General features: G+C 51.5%; 1 protein-coding gene across 5 annotated transcripts in view; it reads left to right on the forward strand.

Moving 5' to 3' along the window:
• SEC31B (SEC31 homolog B (S. cerevisiae)) overlaps positions 1-27,001 on the forward strand; it is a 27,624-nt gene extending 623 nt beyond the window's left edge. Inside the window, exons 1-26 of one of the 5 annotated variants that reach the window (XM_004681013.2) lie at positions 2,504-2,622; positions 2,961-3,084; positions 8,731-8,926; positions 9,142-9,237; positions 9,729-9,737; positions 10,106-10,249; positions 10,615-10,757; positions 11,548-11,647; positions 11,760-11,921; positions 12,418-12,552; positions 14,688-14,918; positions 17,138-17,212; positions 17,460-17,558; positions 17,877-17,970; positions 18,440-18,618; positions 18,851-18,977; positions 19,300-19,445; positions 20,170-20,343; positions 20,846-21,007; positions 23,249-23,426; positions 23,839-24,144; positions 24,370-24,428; positions 24,689-24,835; positions 25,094-25,210; positions 25,638-25,709; positions 25,910-27,001. In XM_004681013.2, coding sequence (XP_004681070.1) covers positions 2,544-2,622; positions 2,961-3,084; positions 8,731-8,926; positions 9,142-9,237; positions 9,729-9,737; positions 10,106-10,249; positions 10,615-10,757; positions 11,548-11,647; positions 11,760-11,921; positions 12,418-12,552; positions 14,688-14,918; positions 17,138-17,212; positions 17,460-17,558; positions 17,877-17,970; positions 18,440-18,618; positions 18,851-18,977; positions 19,300-19,445; positions 20,170-20,343; positions 20,846-21,007; positions 23,249-23,426; positions 23,839-24,144; positions 24,370-24,428; positions 24,689-24,835; positions 25,094-25,210; positions 25,638-25,709; positions 25,910-26,089 — 3,534 coding nt within the window. In that variant the 5' untranslated portion in view covers positions 2,504-2,543 and the 3' untranslated portion in view covers positions 26,090-27,001. Of the gene's footprint in view, positions 1-2,503; positions 2,623-2,960; positions 3,085-8,730; positions 8,927-9,141; positions 9,238-9,728; positions 9,738-10,105; positions 10,250-10,614; positions 10,758-11,547; positions 11,648-11,759; positions 11,922-12,417; positions 12,553-14,687; positions 14,919-17,137; positions 17,213-17,459; positions 17,559-17,876; positions 17,971-18,439; positions 18,619-18,850; positions 18,978-19,299; positions 19,446-20,169; positions 20,344-20,845; positions 21,008-23,248; positions 23,427-23,838; positions 24,145-24,369; positions 24,429-24,688; positions 24,836-25,093; positions 25,211-25,637; positions 25,710-25,909 lie in introns of those variants that run through there. The other 4 variants (XM_012723903.1, XM_012723902.1, XM_012723904.1 and 1 more) reach the window with 4 other exon arrangements.
• The last annotated feature ends 325 nt before the right edge of the window (positions 27,002-27,326 follow it).

A 27,326-nucleotide genomic window follows, 5' to 3' on the forward strand; every position in this document is an offset into this window, starting at 1 on the left:
GGGGTGGGTGGGAAGAAGGGCTGACGCCTGGGAGACCCCGGCCCGCTCCTGGCTCGCCCCCGGGGGCCCCCTCCAGTGTGCCTCTCAGGGTCCCCCACAAAGCCCACCCCCACCCCAGCCCCAAGGGAACGCGGCACCCCTCTCCCGGTCGCCCCTGGGTCCCCCCAGGCCAACGAGAGGCTCTCTTCTGCGCGGCCCTGGCGCCTTCCCACCCTCCTTGCGCTGTGGGCGGACCTGAACCCAGAGCGCACACCGGGTCTCTGTCCGGCCTGGGCGGGAAGGCCTGTCATTGCTGACCCGGCTCGCCGAGCTTGCTAAGGCTGGAGAGACTGGACGACCTAGGATAGCGGGCGACCTTCTTCACTGCAAGGGTCTGTTCACCTCTTTTTTGTTGGTCATGGCTCGTCCTGTCTTCACCACCATCCAGAGTGTCCCCGCCCACCATCCTGACCCCAGCCGCTTCCTTTTTGGGAACAGCTGTCTCTGAGCATAGTAGACTAAGAGTTTATCTTCCCAGTTTCCAGGCTGTCAGGGATTTAAGCATACTGTACCGGCTTTAGTTTAGTACGATGGCTAAAAGCACAGCTCTGGAGGCTGATTGGGATTCCCATGCCGACCTCGCCAGTTTTCTTCTCTGTAAAACGATGCTAATAGTACTTACCGCCTAGAACCATAGTGAGAATTAAATGAGATAAGCACGTCAAAAGTACTGTGCTAATCTGATTCCTTTTTGGTTTAAACAATCTTTCACCAGAAACGTGGAAATGCCTTTGACCAGCAGGTGGCACTGGTGACTGTAGTGTGTTGTGCAGTGTCAGAAGACACTTGAAGTCCCTTTAAGCGTTTAGAGGCTGCCTGGAAATCTTGTCTGAATTGGCAGACTTATATCTTCTTAAAGCTGGAAAGTACATTTGAGATTAAGTAATACCACCTCCTGTTTCTGTGGGATGCGGTGACCTAACTGTGGTTTGCTCAGCAGGACATGGATTCTTCTATCAGTTACTTTAAAAACAAAACCAAAAACCTTTGCTGCATTGCTATCCAGTGAGGATGAGACCTTGAGTATGTGTTTGAATTGAATTGGAAACCACGGAATTAAAAGAAAATGAATGTCTTCATATCCAACAAATGTTACTGAGTAATTGCTAGGTATTAAACATGTTTGGCCACTAGTTACAACATGACAAAACAGACACAGCGCCAGCTCTTGTGGGTGTACCTGATACTGGATGATCCAGCAATATAACAGGAAATAAATATATAATTGTAAATTCCTAGGGACAAGAAAGTTGAGGCTATTTTTGATTGGATGCCTCACCTTTCTGAGAAAATTAAGGGCATTCAAAGTACAGGAAACAATTTATAAAAGCTCTAGGTAAGAAAAGACCAGGAAATGAAGAAGCACAATGAATAAGGGGGAAATCATACTAGATGGAATAGGCTGGAACCTTTGAGCAGAGCTACCACACAGGGTTTGAGTTTTATTCTGATCATGGGAGAAGCCACTGAAAGCTATTAAGCATGAAATTCTAAAATCCCATTTAAAAAATAATTTATGCATCTAAGAACTGGGGCATAGGCAGGCGGTGGGGAGAGGAATCACCAGAGACAGAGTGGGGAGCAGAACAGGCAGATGGACGAAGTACACTGCTGAGCGGAGCAGTGGGCGAGACAGGAGAGGTCTGCTGGGTTAGCTGCTTGGCGGGGATAGAGCTCTGGCTGCAGTGGCTGCCACTAGCGTCATTGTGCAGAGACTTAACCCCTTGAACCACCAGGCAGGCCCTCCAAATCCTGTGCTTGCTATGTAGAGAATGAACCTGGTGAGAGTAAGATTGGTAGGGAAATGTCCGGTTGGGAGATTCCTGGTGAAAGACGGTGGTGTCCTCAACTAGAGTGGCAGCAGTGGCGTGAGAGCAAAGTAGATGAAAATGGATTTTGGAAGGGAAGGAGGGGTCTGAGGGGCTTTCAGGTTTCTACGGAGCAGTTGGATGGATTGTGGTACTATTTATTGACATGAAGAAAACAAGGAAGAACAGACTTACTGGGAGGAGATGGTGGGATAGATAATCCATTTTAGACAAACTAGCCTTAAGGTATCTTTGCTATGTGCAAGTGGAAATACTTGATTGGAACTTGAATATGAGAAATTGGAGCTGAGAGGAGAGATTTGTGCCGGTGATACCAATTTGGGAGCCATCAGCAAATGGATGATATTTAAGGTCAAGAGAGACACAATCACTGAGAGATTATGTGGTTTGATGATTATAATCACCACTGGGCCATAATAGCCAGTGTAGTTGAATATCTTCTGAAGTTTAAAGTATTAGGTTTCAGCAATTGAGTAAATAAACTGTCCTTACAGAGCTGCAGATGTCAGTAATTGCCGCCCTGTGTTGCCCTGAAATGCCCCATCCCATGATGGAAAGAGAGAAACAAGATCTTCAGAAACACTGGTGTCCCTGGCTCTGGCCCTTAAGCTTGCTGGTTTCTATTTTCAGTGGACTGAGGGCCCTGTCAGTTTTCTGCCACCTACAGGACACACCATGAAGCTGAAAGAACTTGAGCGGCCTGCTGTCCCTGCATGGAGCCCAGCTAGCCAGCACCCTGTGTGTCTGGCCACAGGTACAGCAATATTGCGGGCGAGGATCACCATGAGGTCGTGGGGAAACTTAGTACCCAGAATTCCTTACTGAGCATATGAGAAAGCTTTAGAGTCATGGGAAGGTGGGGTTGGTTTGCAGCATACACAAGGGGATAATAAATGTTTTATTACCTGGGGGCAGCCTTGCTTGAACTCTAACTCAGTGGTAGACACCTCATGCTTTCTTTGGAGTTGCCATTTGAGAAGGGTCTACCCAGCCCCAATCTGTTCTCTTTCCTCTCACTAACCAGTACTACCTGCAATCCATGCATCTGTTTTTGCTCACGCACTGCCTCCTCCTGACTGTGCTTGTGCCTAGGAACCTCCGCCCAGCAGCTCGATGCCTCCTTTAGCACAAATGGCACATTGGAAATCTTTGAGGTTGATTTCAGGGACCCCTCTTTGGACTTGAAACGCAAGGGAGTCCTTTCTGCCTCAAGCAGGTACAATGTCTGAACTACCAGTGGGGGTGCAGGACAGATCCCGATCCTAACAGAATAGTGTCTTCCCCAAGACTCACTTGGTGACCAGTGAGGAGAGAAGAACCTTCAAGTTAAAGAGAAGTTAATTCTTGGTTGTTTGTTTTTGGCAAGGGTACCAGCAGTGTCAGGCAGAATCATGTGTAGAGACTCCTCATGGGAGCCTGGACCCAGAATACCTCGTCTCTCTCTGAACCCAGAGATGCCTCCTTCCTCCTTCGGATCTTGTCAAGAAAACTTGGTTACGCAGTATCTCCCTTTTCTGCCTACACTAAGCAGAATGAATGATCGTCTCCCCATCGCCCTGGGGCATACTAGGGTACTTACATATTTCATGGCCCTGGCAGCCTTTGGGGACAGGTACTGACATGCACTGAGCACACGTAGGCACATAGGCACTGTACTGGGGCTCATGTCCTGTTCATGCCCCAAAGTGAGCCTTGGTAATAACACTGTTACTCCCATTTTACACAGACGAGAACAAAACTCTTAGAAGCTTCGAGTTAAGTCTAGGCCTGTCTGAATCCCAAGCCTATCTTCTCTCCATTATTCAAGTGTTCTTTTATAGGCTTTGGAAGGGTGAGCTGCATTTTGAAGCAATGGTGCCCAGATTTTTGTACCATCAGGAAAATGAATAATCACTATATTCAGGTTACATAGTATCACAAGTAATAAACATGTATTACTGTGCTATTAATACATTGCCACTTCTCTAATTTTTAGGTTACAAATACAAATCTTTTCCTTATACTCCACTTTAGAGATTACTGGCCTAGAATGCAGCTTTCCAACTGTTGACTGATTAACCCTTGTGCTTATTTTGGCCCATCTGAGAGGTGGTAAGACAGGTGTACCCACATCTTTCTTCTCACAGTTTAACCTAATAGTGAAGGGTTAGTTATTGGTCTCCATTTCTTGAGTCCCTATATCTTTTTATGACAGTATCCCTTATTTTTCAGGTTTTTAGAAAATTTGTTTATTTTACATGGGTAAATAACCTGCATCTTTTGAGCAAATGGGGGGTGAGGGGGTGATACAGTTATTGGTGAGATACTCTTAGCCTCCAAGCAAGTATTTCAGAAAGGGCCCTTGAAAGGGGTGAGCTAAGTCAATGAAGTTTACACTCACCAGCTCAACAGCACTTCAGCATGGTAGTGACTCCCTACTGTTAAGAGTTCCTGAGAAAGAGGCAATGTAATTGCTTAAGAAACCTTGAAATCTGAATTCTAAGAATCTACATGAGATTTTTGCCTGTTTTATTTACTTTTGTATCTCCAGCTCTTAGAAAAGTGCCTGGCATTAGATGCTTGTTAGTATTTGTAGAATGAATGAGGTATATTAGAAACTTTTTCATTGTCAAGCTCAATACCACGGCCACCTCTTCAGTTACAGTTAGTTTTCAGTCAGTATTGGTGCCTTACGAGGCTTTTAGGATGGATGATCTGTTTCTTTTGTAACCAGCCAGGTTTGGGGGACTCTTTTTTGAAGTGTTGGTACAAAATTCAGGAATCACGAGCCACACCTCACACCCTTATTCCAGGGGCAGGGATTTGGGGGCTGTGACCAAAATGTAAAATACATATTATTGATAGTACTTCCTTGCTACTTTATTCTTCCATTTCTATAATTATGTCCAGAGGTTGGTTCTCATTTCAAAAGACCTATGGGACTACCTTTAGTCACAATCCTGTTGGGCCTTTCCTAATCATCTTGGACACCCCAGGATCTAAGACACCCACTTCTTCCTGCTCCAACCTGAGTAAGTTAGGTCACTTACTCACAAGTGTGTTTCACAAGCTGTTGACCAAGAGGCTAAGTCTGAGGAGTGCTCCCACCTGCTGCTGTGTGTGCATTCTTTTCTCTGTCATCTTCTGCCTGGTTCTGTGGGAAGGCAGCCTTGGCCACAGTACTCATGAAGCACTGTGGATTTAGGCCAAACCAAGATTTCCTTACTTATGCATAAAGAAGAAGTTATACAAGATGACCTCTAAGGACACACCTAGTTGTGAATCCAGGTCTCACGTCCAGGCTCACGTCCCCTCTCTAGTTAGCGTCCTGTGCTTTCCAAAGCCCCCTCTTTCTTCACCTGCCCTTTTTCACCAGACCCATTCCTTAACCACATTTGAATCCTGAACACTTTCTGAACCTTCAGTCAAAATGCACCGCAGAAATCTTATTTGCTTGTCAATCCCTGGCTGAAAGAGAACTGTTTGACACCCTGCTATGGGTGTAGAGGAGGGACGGCCTCAGCAGTCAAGGGCCTCTGGGAGCACAGGGCAGACACTGCTGGATGCAGTCAGAAGCAGCGTGGATTGGCGTGTGTAGTGAAACAAGCAGAGTTTGGTTTGTAAGGTGAGTCTCACAGGAATGGTGTCTGGAAGAAAAGCACTGTGGTTATGTATTTCATTGACCTCTGAGCTGAGGACATCGCTGCTGGGGCTGAGGAGGCAAAGAGCAGTGTGATGGCCACACTCTCCCCTCCATCTGCACAGAGATTCTGGATCTCTGACCTCTGTGTGGCCCATCTCTTGGTCCCATGGAGAGGCAGCTGATCCACCTTCCAGGACCTTCCTCTCAGTTCTAGCAACTTGGGAGACACTGTGACCTCTCCTCAGATGCCTGTATAAGGGACAAAAAGTAAGTGGAAAAGATGACTTTGTGTCCTCTTTTAGTGTTCCTGTTTCCAGGTCTCGCCTTTTCTGTGGAGATACCCAGATCACTGCAGAGAGAGCGTGTGCTTTGGATGGAGCAGGTTCAAGTCCCTTCTTCCATGTGTTCACCTCTCAGGAACATTATTTAACTTCTCTGACCCTGTTTTCTCCTCTGCAAATTTGGGGTAACTGTTGGCACCCAATATCCTGGTGCAAACTGGCCATTCAGAAAAGTGGTTCTTGTCTCGAACACCCATCATGCCTTTCCACTAGCTTCACTCTCCTGCTTTTTGACTGTATCATAGAAAGAGTAAAAAAAGAGTAGTTTTCCAATAAAGCATGCAAAGTTACCCATCCCCTCACGGGCAAATGCCCAACCAAATTGGGTTGCCCAAAGCAGAGCATCTGAGTCCTGAAGACTTGCTAGAGGTTTAAGCACCTTCTGGCAGGGAGCCTCGAGGCAGGGGCAGAAGGGGCTAGTAGGTGAAAGGAGTAAAGAACAAGATGGCAGCTGCTATGCTCAGTCTCCCGTGCTCTCTCACCATGTCTCTTCCAAGTGTGTCTACACGTCTCGCTCCGTGCGTCTCCTTCCGTGACCGAGCAGCAAGCCCGCCCGTCTTCCTCACATGTCTCTCTGCTCCATCAGATCCTGTGTTTTCTGTAGGTGCCAGCCACCACTGTGACAACAGATGGTATCTGTTGTCTTCATCATTATCTTAGGAACCTTGATAGCAGAGAATCCATGTCCTTGGTTTCGATTTTGAAGCCAAAAGCTTTTAAAACATTCAAATGTAGAAATGTTACAGAGTAGCACAAGGAACAGCCATATACTTTCACTTAGCTTCATTAGTTAACGTTTTCGCATTTGCCCACGTGGGCCCTCTCTGCCCGTGCCAGCCCGCCTGCCACCCTCCAGATGACTCTCGTCCCACGGCCGCTTGCTGAGCAGAAGTGATTGACTTTCCTCGAGCCCACTGATGATCAGGTCCCTGCCCTCGCTAAGATTGTCCTAAGTGTTCTCAGCATGTCCTGTTCAGGCTCAGTGTCAAATCACTAATGAAGTAGTTAGCAGTAGGACCGCACTGATATGGGCTTACAGAAGGCAGATCTTTTCGTCACACCCTGTGTTCTGCATTTCAGCCTCTCTGACATAACTGGCCCTCCGGGGATCCAGTCCTCTGGCGACACCCCTCTTGCAGCCTCAGGTCACCTTCCATTCTGTTCTGTATGTCCTGTCCTCCCAGTCACATGTGAGTGTCTCACAGTCGTCTCTCATGCTCCTGTGTGACCTGTAACAGGTGTCTTTAGCTCTCTGTCATGCCAAGCCCTGGTCCCTAGTGTCTAGGGACACACAGTGGTCTCCTGCATCAGTGTAGAGCCCATTCTCCGCCATCGGGATCTGCACAGCCTTAGAGAAACAGCCTTTCTGACCATAGCTTTAGCGTCAGCTTCAGTGTCACCTTGGCTGCGCCACTTCAGCTGCTGACCTGGCCTAAACGGCCCTCAGCTCTTTACTTCTGGCAGGTTGGTTCTGTGCTAATGACTAGCCAGACAGGTTCCTGCTGCAGTCTTTGCTGACTGTTCCAGTGTGTGGGAACAGTTCATTTTGGTTAGGAATCTCGTGACATCATCCTATGGGAACTCTGCTTCTGGAGGGCTGTGGAAGTGCTAGACTGTCATTTCACCGTCTAGCAGCTGTGAAATGAAGGACAGACCACCTGTGAGGCTCTGGGGCTTCACACATCTTCCTTAGGGACTCTGCAGAGGACCCAGATTTGTCTTCAGGGGGGTCCATGCTCTTCGTCTTATAAGCAAAACACTGGCATTGTCTTGTTTGACACATGCTCAGGAAACCAGAAAAGGGTTTCCCAAAGGGTATCATTCATAGCCTGTGTCTCTGCGGTGGACCCTATGCTGCTATGTAGCATCTCCAGTGGGCCAGCCTTATAGGAGAGGCAGGGTGCAGGGAGGCCTTTGGGCCTTTCCTCACTTCTAGTATGAGAGACGAGAGGGGACTGCAGTTGTTGATACAAGGAGCCTGCTTCTGGTCAGGCACAAAGAGTTCCCATCTCCCTCTACAAAGAAGACAGTATTTTATGATGTTAAAGCGCTCTGGCTCTGAAATAAGATGGGCCTGAATTTGAACCTTGTCTCTCTCACTTCCTAGCTGAGAAATGGGGATAAAATTGCTAGCTGTATATACAGAAGTTTCATCACGTCTCTGTGCCTCAGTTTCCTCAGCTGAATAATATCTGAGTGTTAAATATTAATATTGGAGCCTCCCTGGTGGTGCCAGGAGTCAAAGTGCAGCACTGTGTAGCTATCCAAAGCCGCTGCAGCATGAGTTAGATTTCTGACCAGGGAGATTGTCCACATGGCGCGGCAGACCTCTCCTGACCTGCCCGCTGCTCCCCTCCGCAGTGTACTTCGTCGATCTGCCTGTTCTGCTCCCCGCTCTGTCTCTGGTGAATCCTGTCACCACACCTGCACCTCTAGCCTGTACCCCAGTTCTTGTATGCGTAAATAAATAAAAATTTTAAAAATTGATATTAAGATATTAAAGCAGCATGTAAGATCAGGTAATACGTGCAGAGTACTTAACACAGAACCTGGCATGGAGTACGTATTCAGTGTGTTGTTGCCCAGTTGTGAGTGTTAAGCCATCTATTTGAAGTATTTATCACTGTACCTGTATAACCCCAGTTACAGTAACTTAAACAGTCCCCTCCACAATTGGAAGGCAGTAGCCTCCTGACTTCCGGCATAACACAGATGGAATGATTTTCAGAGAAAGGGCAGGAGGGGGCGGAGGAGACCTGTTTTTGTGTCTGGGAACTGGGAGAGACCCTCAGCCCCCGGCGAGGGTGGGGAGGCCGGCGTGAGGGCAGAGGCTGACAGAGATGCTACCCTCTGCCTGCCAACCCGAGTTGGTGCTGATGCCAGTTCCTCCTCTTTGTAGGTTTCACAAGCTGATCTGGGGGAGCTTTGGCAATGGGCTTCTGGAAGGCTCCGGGGTTCTTGCAGGCGGCGGGGACAATGGCATGCTTACTGTATACAGTGTGGCACACATCCTGTCTTCAGGGGAGGAGCCTGTGATTGCCCAGAGACAGAAGCACACGGGGGCTGTCAGAGCCCTTGACTTTAATCCTTTCCAGGTACTACATTTCATCAGTCCAGCAGGGCCTTTCCTGGAGCATCAGGCCTGTATGGAGCACCCACTGTGACCCTGGTCCATAGTGTGACCCTTTCCCAGGCAGTTGCCGGGGAGGCTTTGGAGTCCCCAGATGTGGGTCTTTCCCCTCCCCAACCCCTTTCCTGTTCTTAACTGTCCCCGGCATGCTGTGCCTCTAAAGGCCTGTTCTTCACACAGGGCAACCTCCTGGCCTCAGGGGCCAGTGATTCTGAGATCTTCATTTGGGATTTGAATAACCTGAGTGTGCCAATGACCCCAGGATCCAAATCGCAGGTGAGGAGGCTCCTGGCTGCTGTTGGAGAATGTGCCACAGATTCTCCCAGGGCAAGCCTTGCATTGTGGAGGCCGGCAGAGATAGGCAATCTCAGACTTTACCACTAGAGGACAATAAAGCTCCACAGAGAAGGTGCTGTCACGAGATAATGGGGCAAGGGAAGAAGGTGGGGTGGCCAAGGGGTGGTTTGGGGTGGCCATTAGCTGTCCTGGGGCTTCTGAAAGAAAAGTGTAGGCAGGCGAGAGTGCGGTTGGTTTATCAGGCTGTGGCAGCTACTGCAGCTTCTGGGCTCAGTGGCAGGGGCAGGAGTGGGACCCCAAGATAAATCCTGGGCCTTTTTGTGGGGAGGGGCTGCCTCGTCTCTGCATGTGGTTCCCCCTGGGCAGTTGGGGGCCTTGTGTGTCTTCTGTTTCTTGACTGTACCTGTGTGTCAGTTTGTAACTGGGCCCATCTTTTTGCTTACTGGCTTTTCTCTGTCTTATGCTTACAGTACCGCGAGGTAAGTTAAATATGAATTTGATAGCACCTAGTAGCAATGAATCTTCTTTCTGCCTCATTCTCCCTGGGTCTGGGTCTCCTTCCTCTCCTCATCTTCCTCCTCTCCCTCTCTGTGAGAGACGATTATTATTTTTAAATCTCGACGCCATGCTCTCAGAAGCTGCCAGGAGTGCCTGCCATTTCCTCTCCTTCCTCACCCCTCCCTTTGGGGATCCTCTCTGGAAAATTTCCACTCGTAGCTCCCTGAGACCGTCTTGGTTTGGCTAGCCCATCTGCTCTCGGACTTTCTGTGGGTAGTCGGGCGCATTGGAACAGCAGGTGGCTGTTGGTCCAGGGGGTGACACCCTGCACCCCCTCATCCTGCCACAGCAGCCCCCAGAAGACATCAAGGCACTCTCCTGGAACCGGCAAGTGCAGCACATTCTGTCTTCCGCTCACCCCAGTGGCAAGGCTGTTGTCTGGGATCTTAGGAAGAACGAACCTATCATTAAAGTCAGCGACCACAGCCGCAGGGTAAGTCTCCGAGGCCGCGTCCGGGCTGGCCTCTGCTTCTGTCATCCCCGCCGCTGGTGCCCCTGCTCCCTGGGCAGGGTTCTGATGTCAGCTGTTGCACACACGGGTTCAGCCCCCTAGCGGGTTTCCGTTGAGTGGGTTTCCGTTGAGCGGGAAAGGGCCGGGAAGTTAAATAAAGTCTGTCGGAGGCCACTGCTCTGCCTGCCTTATTCAGGGCCAGCACTTACTCGCGGACGCTGTGGTCTTCCCAGTCACACAGAAGAGACACAAATGCTGTCCTTAGGGTGGCCCCAGCCCCGTTGGGCAGAGGAGGGTCGTACCCAGACTCTCTGGTCACACCCCCATGGGATCTGCGTTGTCTGTAGATGCACTGCTCAGACCTGGCCTGGCACCCAGACATCGCCACCCAGCTGGTGCTGTGCTCCGAAGACGACCGTCTCCCAGTGATTCAGCTGTGGGACTTGCGCTTTGCCTCCTCACCCCTGAAGGTGCTGGAGGGTCACAGCAGGTAGCATCGCAAACCTGGCCCACATCCTTCTGGAAGGCAGGGACATAAGGACATGGTAGACGGTAACGAATGCCTCGTTTGCTGTCAGGCCTCCTTCCTGGCTTCTAAGCCACCCTGGCGAACAGTCACCCAGTCCTAGCGCCAGCCTCACCAAGGGGAGTTCCTTAAGACCTGGAGGCTCTGGAGGAGACTCTAAGACTCCACCCAACTTCCAGAGATGGGAGTTGGCCTAGGGTCATGAGAGGTATTTAGTGTCTCGGGAAAGTCGCAGGTTCTGGTCTCAGAACAATGTTCATTTCCTTAGATGATGAGTTTGTGCCCCCCAAAACTTCCTAATACGTGAAGCTGGACTCCTGTGTGCCAGTGAACCGGCCCCCTCTGAAGCTGTAGCTCTTGGGCCCACCGCAGAGAAAGCAGATCCCATAGTCTGCCCCTCCTCACTAGAGGCCGTGCTGCCTTAGGCCTCCATGGGGTCTTTTAGAGTCTCCACCCCCAAAGGGACTAGTCGGATTCAGACTGACTCACCGGCCCTGCTCTGCGGTCCAGGAGAAGAAGCAGACCATCTTGCAGTGACCCCTGGGCTGGGGGGGCACCGCGCGTGGGCAGTCTCCGGGCGTGGCCTTCAGTTCTGGCTGCACGAGTACAGAAATTACTTGGTTTTTCAAAGCCTCATTTTGCTCACTTGTAAAATGAAATAAGCCTGTTTATTTGTAGGGATGAGATTTTTGCCAAGATCTGACAGGTACCCTGTAGTGGGCATCGACGAAGTTAGTTTCTCTTTGCTGTCTAGGGGCATCTTGTCGGTGTCGTGGAGCCAGGCTGACGCTGAGCTGCTGCTCAGCTGTGCCAAGGACAACCAGCTGTTGTGCTGGAACCTGGGGAGCGGTGAGGTAGTGTGGTTCTCCTGTCGGGGTGCCGGGACGGGAGGAGCAGTCCCAGCTGCAGCTCTGTGTTCAGGGCTGCCTGGACTGCGTGGTTCCAGTGGCGTGTCCCTCCTGTCAGGTGGCGTTTAAGCTGCCCCCACAGAGCAACTGGTGCTTTGATGTGCAGTGGTGCCCTCGGGACCCTCCGGTGTTCTCTGCTGCCTCCTTCGATGGCTGGATCAGTTTGTACTCTGTGATGGGCAGGAGCTGGGAACTCCAGCAGATGAGACAGGCTGACAAGGTTTGGAGGGGGGAAGGAGCCATCTCGAAATGGGGGAAAGAGAAGGACATGTGACCTGAAAGAAGTGGGGACAGTTAGAGTCAGGGAGACTGAGGCTCTAGGTTTGTGTGTGGGGGGAGCACCTTTGTTCCAGCGCCCATCTTCCAGGGAGGATGTGTGTTCCCCCCACAATCTGGAGGAAGTCTTCACCTTGACTCTTGTTCTTGGGTGTCTGCTGTGCTGTTTCGGGTCACCAGGCCTGTGTGCTAGGACCACATTTGCCGCCATCCCTCTGTCGCTCCCTCTCGTGTCTCGCTCGGTGTAGCTTCCCAACAGCCTGCGTGGTGCGAGTCCTGCCCTCACCGCCAGCCCCACCCCACCCCCGGAACATGGGCGTCCAGCATCCATGGGCCTCACTGAGTGTCTGGAGGACTCCTCCAAAAGTGGACTTTGTAGGTAGAGGTCCCGGCTGAGACACCACTTCAGGCTGGTGATGCAGGTGTCCTTTTGCCCCCAGATCTCTTCTTCTTTCAGCAAAGACTGGCCTCTCCCACCACTGCAGGTGCCAGAGCACGCGGTCCAAGCATCGCTGGTACCTCCTCTGAAGAAAGCCCCCAAATGGATGAGACGGCCAGCGGGCGCTTCATTTGCTGTAAGTGCTGTGTGTGCATGCGCGTGTGCGTGTCTGTGAAGCTGCGTGCCCAGCAAGGCCTGGAGGAGGTGATCTCTGCTGCCGCGTTCTCTCGCTGCTGCGTCCAGATCAGGCCCCACTCTGCCGCTCAGCAGAGGGTTACTGTGACCTCCTTCCACCCCTCCGCTCTGCCTACTGTGCCTGGCAGTGCTTTAGCCCTCTCACCTCTGAAGACAGCTGAGGGCCCACCGGATTTTCCTTTAGTCCCCACATGCCGGTACTGGTAGTGAGTCCAGACACATAGGGTCAGAACACAACAGGAAAGGAGTGTCAGCACCGGCCTCTGCTGAAAGCCCTTGCCCCCCATGCCAACACACGGTGGCCACGTGCACACAGGCCCCGTTTTCCTTTCCCCTTTTTATTTCTACCAGATTCCCTTTGTTCCCTGTGCTGCATTCACAGATGATGACTTTGTATTCAGCCTCGCTGTCCCACCCTCCTCTTCAGCTTTTCTCTTCGGCCTTTGAGTCCATCTGTGGTGGCCTTTCAAGATCCCTGTCAGCGATGCCCATCTTTAGCCCTAGTCAAATTTGACCTCACTTCTGTAACCTCACAGATTTACAGCGATCATGATACAGCCTCCCTATGTTGACATTATTTATGTACCTCTCTGGAGACCCGACTCAGCAGTGGGCTGCTCGAGACAGGGACCATGTCTTACTCCCTGTTCTCTGTAAAGCCGTGCTTCTCAAACTTTCATGTGCATATGTCACCTGAGAATCTTATTCAAATCCAGATTCTGAGTTTGGTCTGGAGCAGGGCCTGAGTCTAATTTTCCAACCAAAAGGTTTGGTGCTGGTATGGGAAGTAGCAAGGCCCTCAAACACAGAACACAGTGCTTAAAGTACTGTTTGAACTTAAAAACAGATGTACAGAAGTAGGAATTCTTGATTTCAGAGCTAACACTTTTATTGGGGAGGTAGATTAGCACACTCAAGAAGCAGAGAGGTCAAGAGGCCCGAATTCTCACAGCTCTGACATTTATTAGCTGGGTCACCTTGGGTAAGTCACTTAATTCAGAACTTCAGTGTTCTTATGTCTAAAACAGGAATAATAATACCTGTCCAGCTTACTTTAGTGAATTGACATGAAGCCCAAATGAGAATATATGTAGCCACTTGTGAAACACTGAACTATACAAGTTCAGTGTTCACGTGGTTTTATTTAGTGTGGGTCTGCAGTGTAGATCTGCTGTGGGAGTCGAAAGGAGAATTGAAACTAGGAAATTTCATCAAGAGGGGGCCTTAGGAAGGGAAATAGTGAAGATCTGGGGGGTAAAAGCAGTCGTTGTTGGCCATGACTGCAGTCAGAATAAATACTGATTGCCCGCCCCACCCCAGAGACTCTGATTTTATTGTCTTGGGGCTCAGCTTGGCAACAGCCCCGGAGGTGCCTTTAAGGTGCAGCAGGGGTGGAGGGTCACTGGCGTAGCTCCACTTTTGTGCCAGGTGCTTCGGGAGTCACCTAATTTACCAAGAAGTATGCTCGGGTGGGCAGCCTGTGGCAGGTTAAGGTAGAAACAGGAATGAACTTTGGGGGTAGGGTGTAACCTCATACATGACGGGAGAGATGCTAGGAGGGCAGAGCTGGGCTTTAAGGACTCGGTGCAGGTCAGACAGGAACTTAAGCCTCTGCTGTGGCCTTGTGAAACCATCCCCAGCTCCTGAGCAGCAACAGGTATAGGGTTGTAGGCTAAGGCTTGGGTTAGGGGAGGCTTGCAACCCAGTCTGGTAATTCAGGTGTGCTGGCCCTGGGCACGGGGCAGAGGTTGGCAAGACATCGACAAGAAGAGGTGAGACTTTGTTGTTGTTTGTCTCAGTGGGTGTAAAGACTGTCACCGTCGAGGTGTCTCATGCAGGTGGCTGGGAGGCGGGGGTTAGCAGCTATGGCCCAGAAGCTGACGGGGTTAAGCTTCTTACTGGAAGGAGCCTCCCAGTGTGGGGCACACTCTGCTCACTTCTCACCACCTCTACTCCTGGGAGTTGTCTTGTGATTCATTCCCTGTTAGAGTCCACAGAGGGGCTCTGTGACCCTGACTCGGTATTAGTTTTTGATTTGAAGGTGTAACTGTTTCCCTTCTTACTTTTCCTCACCAGTTTGGGGGGAAGCTGGTTTCATTTGGCATCCCCAGCACCCCTGCCCACCAGGTGCCTCAGCCTTGCCTCCGCCTAGTCTTTATCAGTCAAGTCACCACCGAACCCGAGTTCCTGACGCGGTCCACTGAGCTGCAGGAGGCCCTGGGGTCGGGAAATCTCTTGAATTACTGTGAGAACAAGATCCAGCTGGCGTCACTGCAAAGTGAAAAGATGCTGTGGCAGTTCCTGAAGGTAGGGCTCATGGAGACTGGCTGCGCCCCAAAGCTGGGAACCTCACCCTTTATGAACCTCAGGAGACACACAGCCACACTGTGACCCAGATTACAGAGTCCCAAACCCTCTTAGGTTTTTTTCTACATGCCACCCACAGGAAATCCGGACAGAAAATTATCACACTTTGTCAGAGGCTCGAAAGCCATTTTCAGCTAGGGAAGCTGAGGAGTATGTGACATTTGCCTTTTTTGCTACTAGTACTGATGCTCTGGTACTTCAGTAGAGCAAAGATGAAGGTTTTCCCAATGCCATACCAAAGATTGTTACAGGGCAGCCCAGAGTGAACTGGGCCACCTGCCGGTGGGGCCTCACCCACACACTTAAAATTTAGTTATACTGCAGGTGCACACAAAAAGGTCAAAATGGGTTTATTTATAAAAAGGGGAAAGGAACAGGAAACAACCCAGGGAAAGAGAACAGGATACAAAGTAACTGGAATACCTTACCAGCTCGGATGAAAACGCCACCTCATAAGGTCCAGAGAGCCGTTTCCCAAGCGAGAGAGCGAGAGACACACTGGTGCCCTATTTATCCCCCTAAGTCCCAGAATGCTTGCTTAGCTCCACCCTTGGGTCCTCGCAGTTCTCTCCCTGGTAGTGCTGGGAGTTGTAGTTTCCAGTCACTGGAGTAGGGGGTGGAGTCCACCAGACTGTGCAGAGTTCCTTTAGGGCATCCTTCCCCTTAACAAGATGATGGAGAAGGAGAAAGAACCAGTGGGCAAGGTGCGTCACTGTGAGAAGACTTTGTTTCTTTCAGGTAACCCAAGACAAGTGACTGGTGGACGCAGGCCTGAGTTCCACTTACTATACAGGGACCTTCAGCTCCAGTCCTAGGTTATGTTCTGAAGGGTGCTGCACCTGTCACAAACAATGAGCCCGTGAGAGGAGGTAGCTGAAGGAAGAAAGAGAAATAACTGCCTGCACAGGCAGTGAGAGATTTATTCAAAAATTTTGGCATTGTAGAGACAGGTGCAAAAAGGATGGTGTGACCCAGGGAGCCTGATAAGAACTTGGGGCCTATTTTTCAGGCATAGTTGAATTTATAAAGATAGACACCAAGAGTCTGGGAAGGAAAAAAGGCTTTTCAGAAGGATCGTAAACCAGAGAGTGAAGCTAGAAAAAGATGTGGGAAGAAAAGAGTGGTGCTTCCCTTCCAACAGCTTCAGGAAGGGTGTGGTGGGACAGAGGTTAGAGCTGCCATCAGGAGTTCAGCCTTTATTCTGCTCAACAAAGGGCCAGCAGTGTCCAGAGGACAGAGGTCCCCTGGCTTAAGAGCTGTCCAGCATGATGGTCCTGAAGCTGAGTGTGTACAAACATTTCTATTGCCACGAGAGTGGCTGTAAAAGATGATCAGAAATATCAGTCAGACTGTGTGGTCCAGGTCTGCTTGCCCAAATTAGGGTGGGGCTTCAGGAGGGCTTGGCCCTCCTTAGCTGGGACACAGAGCAGGGAGCTTTAGTACCGCGTTTACTGTGCCTGCACACCTGCCATCAGTCCTGCTCAGCTACACACTTAGACTCACACAACCACCGGGGCCTCCATGGCCTTCATCTCCTCAGAAGGATCTGGGACAGGAACTACAGCTTGTCAGCTGGGCAGCCTCAGATGGGCCTCAGGTGGGCCTCAGGTGGGCATCCTTGTCATAGGCCATGAGGCTATCCAGAGTTCTTTTTTTCAATGCCCAAGGGGACAGCTCAGGTGCAAGATGAGGTCTACCCCCAGCAGGTGTGTAAGTTGCCCTAGCTTAGAAGCCTCTTGCCCAGGAGAGCCAGTATCTCTGCTATCAACCCCAAGAGCATAGTGCTGAGTGCCCTTGCCACCTGGGAGGCCCAGGGCGTGGCGTCCACACCCCTACGCTGGTCTGTGCAGGTCTGCTCCTACGACATCCACATCGCCTAGAAACATTGGCTCCTGTCTGACATTTCACTCTTCCTGGATAATAGAGCTAAGAAGTCAGATGCAGGTCCATTCTCATGCGGAGGTGGGAAGGCTTTTGTTAATACTCTGCCGCCAGCCCAGCAGGAATCAAGTCTGGGGAGAGGAAGGGAGAGTGGCCCAGCCTCAGCAGGGCCCCTCCGGTAGCGCAGAGGTGGTGTGGAGTTGCACGCTGGACCAGCTTGTGTGAGAGGGGTCCTGACGCTCCAGTAATGGGGGTGCCGGTGTTCTATGGTTCTTTAGGTTTCCTTAGAACAAGACTCCAGGACGAAGTTCCTAAAACTGCTGGGATACAGTAAAGATGAGCTTCAGAAGAAGGTAAGCTGCTTTTGCATCTGGAGCACACTGGATGCAGAGGGAGTGACTTCTTGCTGTGGAAGCCCTCTCACCGTACCCCCTCTTGGACTTTAGTAATGCATGGAGGAGTGTTTTACCGCCTGCACTTAGGCTACTTAGGAGGTGGGAGCTCAAGGATCTCAGGAGGCCAGTGGGCGGGGTCTGGCGATGGGAGAAGAACATGCCATCCTAGGCGCTTGTGCTGGGCACTCACGGGCCTTCCCTGCAGGTGGCCACTTGGATGAAGAGGGACGTCGGGCCAGCTGGGAGCCCTCAGCTCAAGGGAGATGGCCTCTGCCGAAACAGACATCAGGTCTTCAGTAGCCAGGTGTGGTCAGAGCCCAGTCGTCTGCACCTAGGGTAACACCCTTCCCCTCCCAGCCCTTTGCTTTGCCCCCAGTAAGTGTTGAGCTTCTGTAGACGCCTCCAAACTCCTCACTCTTGGAACAAGAGTGAGACGGAGTCTGAAGCTTGGGGGCTGGGAGTGGAGGTGTGTTTTCTCCAGGAACTGGAGTTCTTCCCAAACCTTACTGGCATTCTTCATCTTTACAAACTATTAGCGGCCACATAGAACTCCCGGAGAGAGCTAAGCCATCTCCGCTCTTTGGGTTCATTTCCTAAGTAGCCATGACTGTCCTTTGCACAGGCCTGCAAACACGCCACCGAGGAAGCCTCCTCAGCCTTCTTTGATGAGCTGGTGCCTCAGAACGTGGCTCCATGGGAGATCCCCGTCACAGAAGGTACCGTGGTCCCGCGGGGCAGGAGTAGGCGCCCACAAGATTCCTGGGCTGGAGGACACTTGCGTCGGGCCCCTCGCTTCCTTCCTCCTTGCCGGCATCATGGCTGCCGCCTCGTTCTGTTTCTAGTTAGAGCTCCCCTGGGTTTAGATTTCCGTGGCTGGGGCCTTCCCAGGAAAGACCTCTACTGCAATGTCTCTTTCTTGCTTAACGGACTGCTGCTCTGTTCCAGCTGAGCGCGCACACATCACACTTGGGTTACTGCTGCCTGACTCCCTTCCAGGGGTCCTGGTCTTGGGCCTGTCCTTAGAGGGCTGTCACTGGATGTGGTCACCCCAGGCTCCTCGCTACATTCTGAGGTGCTGAAAGAAGCTTGGGACTGTTGTTTGGAAGGAAGACTGAGTGGTCCAGAGCTCGGGGAGGAGGCCATGCGATCTGCAGAAGGAGGGCTGAGGGTTGTCTCTGCCTGCAGACACGGACGGACTCCTGAGCCAGGCTCTCCTGCTTGGGCAGCTGGGCCCCGCTGTGGAGCTGTGTCTGCAGGAAGAGCGTTTCACCGATGCCATCATCCTGGCCCAGGCTGGGGGCACAGAGCTGCTGAAGCAAACACAAGAGCGCTACCTGGCCAGGAACAAAACCAGAATCTCCTCGGTAACCGCACACGGTGCCAGGAAGGAGGGGGTACCCTAGACCCTGGCAGCAGGAGGCCGACTTCTTGGGACTGCCCTCCCCACCCCCTCTAGTGACTCCCGCCTCACCCCCGCCCCTAGTCAGTGGCCTAGCAGGTAGGCAGTCTGCTCGTGAGTGGCTTTCCTAGCAGAGGCGAGACTCCTGCCGGGGTGGGGTGGCTGGCTGACAGCCCCTCCCCCTCTGCACACTACAGCTTCTAGCCTGTGTCGTGCGGAAGAATTGGAAAGATGTGGTGTGTGGCTGTAGTCTGCAAAACTGGAAAGAGGCACTGGCCTTGCTACTGACATACGCAGGACCAGAGAACCTCCCTGAGCTCTGTGGTAGGTGGCCCTCAGCTTCGGGGGGGACTCCGGCCGCGGTCTGTGGGCACCCCACGGGAGGAGCAGAGGCGCAGCCCCGGCCTGGGAGGACAGGCCGTGGCAGGGACCACAGTGCGTGCCCCAGTTGCATGGCGGTCACGTGAGGTCTGTCGGGCTTCCCCTTTCCACAGTCTGGTGCTAGAGCTTTGCCCGTGGCCACTCCATGTCGTCCAGAGCCACTGTGGCTGCTTGTCGCACAGCTCATGGTCCTCCACCTGCTCCCAGACACAGGGACGAGGATCGTAGGGGAGCTGTGCATTCAGGAGTTTCCGTCTCTCTGCAGACATGCTGGGCTCTCGCATGGAGCAGGAGGGTGGCAGCGCTCTGACCTCCGAAGCCAGACTCTGCTACGTGTGCTCAGGGAGCGCGGAGCGGCTGGTGGAGTGCTGGGCAAAGTGCCACCAGGTTTCCTCCCCCGCGGCTCTGCAGGTACCCCTCTCCGCAGGACACTCCTCCGTGCCAAGCTCTTGGGGGTCATTGGAGGGCAGGATGGGCAGCGGCAGCCAAGGCGGTTTTCTAGATGCCCAAACTGGAACCAGGCTACTAGGGAGGCGAAGGGGGCACTCGGTTTGCGAGACCTCCCAAGGATGAGGTGTCCCTCCTTCCTCCTCAGCAGGAGGGACTGGACATCTGTTTAGCCATCACCCTTCCTCATTGTCCACGCTTCAGACTGGTTACACATGTCTGCCCTACATTTGAGTGCTTGTGAGTCCGGCCCTTCTCGCAGCTGCAGTGAGAAAGTTCCGTGACTCTAAATGGCACCACACACCGCGGGTGACCAGAGACAGTAGGGACCTCCGCTCCTGGGGAAGCAAAGTCACACATGAAACAACGGTGTGACGGAGCCCAGACTTGCTGATGACATTGTTGAACTACTGGCAGAAAAGGCAAAGAAAGAAGAATGACAAGAGACGTGTGAGGGTCTGAGATGCAGATGGGCCCCGTTGAGCCCAGTCGAGCCCAGTCCTAGCAGCTTGGGAAGTGAGGCCAAGGGGCCCTTCCGTCAGGTGTCTCGAATGTCATCACCTGCTGCTTCTTCTGGCCCTGGCTGGGTGCCCGCATCCCCAACGTGGGAAATTCCTGGCTAAGCAGGCTGGGCCTGATGGCCAGGTGTGCTCCAAGAGGCCTGACTACCTTCCTCCTTGCCCTGCAGGACCTGATGGAGAAGCTGATGGTCCTTCACAGGAGCCTGGAGCTACTGCGGGGCCCTGATGGGGTGAGCCCTGGCCCTGCCACATCCTACAGGATCACTCAGTATGCCAGCTTGCTGGCAGCCCAGGGCAGCCTGGCCACTGCCATGCACTACCTACCCAGGGACTGTGCTCAGGTGAGTGGAGCCACGTAGAGGGAGCAGATCTTCCCATTCAGTCAGACAGCCCTGGCTGAGCATGTCCATGGCACAGGCCTCTGCCCAAGGAGGAGTAAGACCTGCACCCCCAGGATGTTCATGGGCTCCTGTGCTTGGGGGAGGAAACCGCATGCTACGTGATGGGTACTATAACGATAGTGCCAGGGAAGAAATCTGTACGCAGGGCTCTGGACTCCAGCATGGGGCTGGTTTTGCCTGGAGAGGTCAAAGACGCCTCCCCCTTGGTTGAAACACTTGAGCTTAATGGCAGAGACACATAGCTTACTACAGATGAAGGGTGTGCTAATCAGAGACCAGCGTGGGAGGGAGGCTTGCCGGCTCTAGCGACCTGGGGGTTCTCTAAGATGGCTGGAGTGTACTGGATGGCCCGAGTGTGAATGCTGTATGGGGCCAGCTTGTGAGAGGCACTGTTGGCTTACTGTAATCTTAGCACGCTTCTTGATTATGACAATGTTTGCAGCCACCAGTGCAGCAGCTGAGAGATCGCCTTTTCCACGCCCAGGGTTCTGGCATCCTGGGCCAACATTCTCCCCCATTTCCCTTCCCCCGGGTGGTTGTGGGGGCCACCCCCTGCCGTAAAGAGACAGCGCCTTATGGAATGGGGTTCCAGCCTTCTCAACAGGTAAGACTGTGTTTACTCATCCAGAAACATCTATTGTCTACCAAGCGCCAGTCATCGTGGTAGCACTTGGTGTATGTCAGTGCACAAAAAATGTTGACAGTTGTGACTTCATAAAGCCTAGCTTACTCAGTCGTCCAGTAACCGTTTATGGACAGTGGCCAGGTTCTGAAAACAGATGTGCAAACCATGATCCTTGCCCCTAACTAGCTCATAACCAGATGAAGAGAGAGAGTTGTAAAAATCATAAATACCATGATAAAGTGGTGATCTTAAAAGGCAGTGAGGAGACCTTCTGCCCAGATACGGGTTTGACAAGGCACCATGGGCATTACTCAGAAAGCGTTTACTTAGCAGTCAGGAAATATTTCAGAATGAGAATAATTGTTCTGAGTCTTGAAGCCTAAAGCTTTTTAGGGCAAAGGAAGGGCTAGACGCAGTTATTTCAGGCAGAGGGAGGGTCTCTACAGAGGCAATGGAGGGGAATAGGGAGAGCCTACTTGAAGAACCGTTAATATATTTTTTTAAAGATTTATTTATTTATTTCATACAGAACTGGGGTACAGGCCAGAGATGCAGAGGGTGAGAGAATTCACCAGAGACAGAGTGGGGAGCAGAACAGGCAGATGGACGAAGTACACTGCTGAGGGGAGCAGCGGGCGGGTCAGGAGAGGTCTGCCACGCCATGTGGTCACCTCCGGGGCAGGCAGGAATCGAACTCATGCGGAAGTGGCTTTAGCTTCTCAGTGCTGTGCTTTAACCCGCTGCGCCACCAGGGAGGGCCAGAACCGTTAATATTTTAATGGGGCTGCAAAACGGGTGTCTGTGGAAGGGAGGTGAGCTTAGAGGAAGCTGGTAGGACAGGTAGAAGTTAGAGACTTCCATGCGTTCTGGAGGAAGCTGGTAGGACAGGTAGAAGTTAGAGACTTCCGTGCGTTCTGTGTTCAAGAGCTTGACTTGACCTTATAGAACAGGAGCTGTTGAATGGTCTTATGCAAGGGAAGGAGAACTATGTGTTCAGGAAGGGCAGGCTGAAGGCGGCTAGGAGACTGCAGCTGACAGTGATGAGGGCCTGACGTGACCCAGAGCGCGGTTGGCTGTGAGGTATCTAGTAAACCTAAGCATTTAATTTTATCTTGAACAAATGGCACGGCAGTTTTAATTCTGATTCCCCTTGTTCATTTTCAGTATGTGGAAATGCAGTTGAGTTTTTTTGTGTTGATCTTGTACCCGTGACTTTCCAATGGTCAGAAACAAGTCTGCTGACCTCGTGTACTCTAATTTTTTTTATGGGATTCTCTGTATATTCTAGGGATTTTCTGTATAGTCATTTTGTTTGAAAAGGGACACTTTTTTCTGTATGCCTGAATATAATCTTTATGCCTTTCTTTTCTTTCTTTTTTTATAATGACTGAAATAAGATGGCAAGAGAGAACATCTTATTAAGTATGATATTAGTGGTAGTGATTTTGTAAATGCTTTTTATGAGGCTGAGAAAGTTACCCTGTATTCCTGGTGTATTGAATTGTGAATTTTGTCCATTTTTTTTTCTTGCATGGTTTTACATGATCCATATGATCTTTCTTTGGCTTGTTGATATGATGGGACTTTCAGATATATTGAACAAGTCTTGCATGATTTGGAATAAATTCTACTTCGTTATGATATATTATTTTTTATATACTTTGTTAGTTTGCTAAAATTTTGGTGGTTTTTTTGTGAGTGTGTATGTGTATGTGTATGTGTGTCTGAACTTATGAGAAATAAGGGTCTGTGTTGTGCTGTCTGTTCTTAGCATAAGGGTGATTCTGACCTCAGAAAATGAATTAGGAAATGTTTTCAGGAAGAATTTGTATAAACTTTGTTCTTTGGATGTTTAGTAAAACTCTCCAGTGAAGCTGTGTAGGCCTGGGGAACTAGTGATTATAAGACTGTCCAGGTTATTTATTTAATTTTGGCTGAGATTTTGTAGTTGCGTTCTTGAAGAATGAGTTCATTTCTTCTTCTAAATTTATGAATGTAAAGTTAGTATTTATTTCCCTTTTAATGGCTACTGGGTCTGTTAGAATAGTCTCTGTTTTATCCCTGAATTTAACAACCTGTATCCTCCCTCTGACAACCTTTGTAGAAATTTATGAATTTTACTGATGTTTTGTAAGAACTAGCTTTTTGTGCCTTTACCTTTTTTTTTTTTTTTTCAATAACTAACTTTTTCCAAGCACTGACCCTTTTACTTCTTCACAGGTGGCAACACCATCTCCAAGGCCAAGGATTTTCATACCTCAGTCCTCACCAGTGATGCCCTTGACAGCTTCCCATTCTAGCCCTTATCAGGGCTGCAGGGTGCAGAACAGAAGTGATTGCAGAGCGCCTGGGCTCCAGGCAGCCCAACCTTTGTCCCTGGGGCCTGGAGTAAGGCCTGGTGCGTGAGCAAATGGAGATCCATCTGGGCAGATCACAGAGGAAAACAGCTGGCCATCCAGCATGGCTTTGGCAGGCGGCATTGTCTGTCTGTGTCTAGTGAGAGTCTTTGGAAGTTGCCAGTACAGGCTTCGTCTGTGGACAATATACTTAGCCACTGTTTCTTTTGAAAAATGGGAGTACTAGTTATGTTGGCCAGCTCAACCCTTTAGGATTGTTTAGAGGGTCAAATAAAAAATAGAGTTAAAAGTACTTTGTAAATGGTAGCTCTCCAAACACCTGCATTAATTATTTGTCATCATCTTTAGTTTTTGAGTTTTGTTTTTTATTGCTGCCCTGTTCCTCACTGACATGCTCTGATCTCTCCCCAGTTGAAGTTTGGTGGCATCTAAATTGTTTTTCTTCTGCTTCAGCTTTATCTCAGCCGCAGCAGTTGAGAGAGCAAAAGGCACAAGCCCTTAACCCCGTGGGGGTCCCTGGATCGTGGCCTTTCCCTGGTCTCCTGACTCCCACAGCGCCCACAGACCTCACGCAGCCTGGCTCTGCCTCTCTGTCTGTGAGGCCCCAGCTGCTTCCGGTGAGCCCACCAGATCTCAGCCTTCTGAGCCTCCAGCCCCTTGCTGCTCCCATCAGCTTCCCTGTGGCGCCTCCTCCGGGAGGGCCAGGCGCTCCGTGCTCTAGCAGTCTCCCGGTCACCAGCCTCTTGACTCCTCATCCAGGTCAGTCTTCCTCTTTGAGTCATCACCTCCCTCGCCTCACCTCCCCATGACCGCTCAAGCAGTGAGCTGTGGCCTGTCGGGCTGGAGAATGCTAATCGAGAATATGGCCAGTCTACACAGGGCAATGTGGTGGACACCAACTAAAATAGTGTCTCAGTGCCTCAGGCTAAAGTTTCCAATGTTCTTGACCATACCCTTACATACCTCTGTTGTTGTACTAAATAGGACCTCAAGATTCCTTGAAAAATGCTGCAGCTTCCAGGGCAAACCTTCAGAGGACAAAGGTTAATGCATATCCCCCTCCCCTCCACCCCGGCCATAGGCCCACGTGATCCACATCTGGTCCTTAGCGAACTCCCCATTTCCAGCCATACATGCTGTTCTCTTTCCCCACTCAGTCTTCTCTTCTGTCCCCTCCTCTTTCCGTCTTACATTCACCAATCTTCCCACTTCCTGGTGCCCCTCATCATTCTGCCATTCCCTCAACCAGGGCCTAAGGAGCCTGAGGAAGTAAATGCATGTGCCTTTTCCTCTCTCTCATCAGCTGCCAGAGACATTTGTGCCCCCTGCAGCAATTACTGCTCCAGTTATGAACCTCACCCCCGAGCCACGAGGGACCCTTTCCTCACAGCCCCCCGCCCCCAATGTGGGTCATGCTCCCCCTGGGGCTCCGGGAGAACTCAGCCTACAGGTAACAGGAACCGTGTGTCCCCTTCCTCCTGGAAACTTCCAGCCCTCCTTGGGTGTAGACAGGCAGGGAGCATGGTAGCCAGGCCTCACTCCTCAGTGTAGAGATGGGTTATGAGCTGGGGGAATTAGGGGCAGGGGGATTTCAGGGGTCCTTACTTGTAGAAAAGGGTTAGTGCTCCCTGTTTCTGCTCAAGGGAGGAGAGGACCAGTCCTGGGGACGCCATCTTGCCAGTGTCTCCTGTCCCTACTCTTTCCTTAGCGACGTCAACGACCACCCGAAAAGGTGGAGAAGAAGGAGCTGCCCCCTGAGCATCAGTGCCTGAAGACCAGCTTTGAGGCGCTTCTGCAGCGCTGCTCCTTGTGTGCCACAGACTTAGTGAGTGCGCACCTTCCCCACGGCGCCCCCCTTACACCCCTGGGTTTTTCCAAAACCCTAGTGTGGCCATTTTTTTTGCTCTGCCCTTTGTCATGCAAGCTGCATCTTATACTTGTTTGATGTCTGTGTGGAGTGGGGGGATCTTGTCTGGCCTGTAGTCTAATTGCCTGGTAGAAGGGCCCAGGAGCACCAAAACTTGGAAAGGCAACAGGGAGCCCTGGCAGGGAGAGTAAACCCAGAGCAAGGAAACCTGCCTTTCCTGGGCTGTGTCCACTTCATCAAGTCACCGACCTCTTTGGGCCTCCTCTTCCTCTGTGATGCAAAAGAAGGGGTGCCAGGCACCCTAGCTCTAGTATACTGTGATTCTTTATAGTTCTTTGTAGTGTGAGGCTAAGGGGCTAGAGCCAGCCGCTTTCTCTCTCTGCAGAAGACAAAACGGAAGCTGGAGGAGGCAGCCCAGCGTCTGGAGTGTTTATACGAGAAGCTTTGCCAAGGGACAGTAAGCACCTTCGCAGCGCCCCTCACCTCCTGCCTTTCCACCCTCACCCCTGGCTGGCCGGGGCCAGTGTCTCCTCTATCAGTTCCCGCAGAATACACATATCTCATTGGAACTGGGCTCCAGAACTTAAGTCCTCTCTCATCATCCCGCGCTGCCCGGGAGCGGCTGGGAGCTCACTAACTGAGACCCTTCCTCCACAGCTCTCGCCTTCTGTGCTGGCCGGACTCCATGAGGTGGCCCGCTGTGTGAACGCAGGAAGCTTTGCGCAGGGCCTGGCGGTGCACACCCAGGTGGTGAGCTGCAGCAGCTTCAGCGAGGTCTCCGGCTTCATGCCTGTCCTGAAGGCCGTCCTCACCATTGCTCTTAAGCTGCACATCTAAACCAGGCAGCCTCTCTGACGGAAGCCACTTCTGCTGTTACTCAACAACTCCCTGCAGAAAAGGGGTATTTCGAAACAGATTCCGATTGCTTTCCCCACCCCGTTCCCCTGCTGTCAGGTACGTGATACTCTAGGCTTGGCTCCAAATCGCCGAGCACCTGCTTTGTGCCGGCCTTGTCAACCGGCCCAGGGGTCCGTCTGCCTGCCCAGGAGCAGCGCAGCGCCAGCTCTCCACGTTGCCTCCCAGCGCACTCCCACGGCACCTGGGCAGTATCTGCTCCCAGAGTACTGTGGGCCCGAGGCTCTGAGGAGGTGAGCAGGCTTGTTACTCCTCAGTCTACCTCTGCTGTGCCTGTCTGGGCCTTCTGTTTTCCCCTTCTTACGAGCCTGACCTGGCCTTCCCCTCGCGTCTGACTTCGTATTTTCAGCTCCTTATTTCTCTGAATCCTGGAGCCTGGGGTAAAGGTGACTGTTGCTCACAGACTCAAAGATGTCTCAGACTTGAGGGATGGGTTCCCAGCAGTACCAAGAGAAGCAACTTTGGTCCTTTTGAAAACCTGCCAGCGTGGGTGGGCTAGGGTCATAGGGTGGGTGTGCACGGCCACTCGCTGGGGCTGGCAGGGCTGTGAGAGAGGAGCACAGGGGCCAGTGCTGTGGGGAGCAACCCATGACTCACCCTGACCGTGGCCCAAGGCCCTGGATTATTTATTCTGCGATAATAAACCCAGTTGTGGAAGGGGGCCATGTTAGCCAAAGATTCCTCTATACTGCTCCTGGAAAGCTGGAGGCCCTTCTCCCCTCTCCGCCCCCACGTGTCTCAGGGTTGCCTTTTCCGTCTGTGCTTTCATGGTTGGATTCTGCATTTGCTGCACTGATGTGTTTAACGTGCAATAAAGTTGTGTTGATTTGGTTTCCTCGATCATCTCCCAGTTACCTCCTTTGGGTCCTATTTGACATAACCTCTCTTCTTCATCCCTTTGTTCTGGCTCCCTGTACCCCAGTAAGGCAGGGGGAGATAATTGGGGGGCAGATGGGGAGTCAAGGGAGTTTTAAAAAGGAGAGTCTGAATTATGCTGCAAGGTTATCTTGCCAAGTGCGCGAGTACACACGCGCGTACGCCCGTGTGTGTGTGTGTGTGTGTGTGTGTGTGTGTGTGTCCGTCCCTCCCTGCCTTGCATTCAGCTCCAGGGTCCCCCCACACCACTTCAGGGTTGAGCTCAGCTGCACAAAGGGGCTGG

Source organism: Condylura cristata, unplaced genomic scaffold, assembly GCF_000260355.1.
Source record: "Condylura cristata isolate star-nosed mole 26May11 unplaced genomic scaffold, ConCri1.0 scaffold00011, whole genome shotgun sequence".
Classification (NCBI taxonomy): domain Eukaryota; kingdom Metazoa; phylum Chordata; class Mammalia; order Eulipotyphla; family Talpidae; genus Condylura; species Condylura cristata.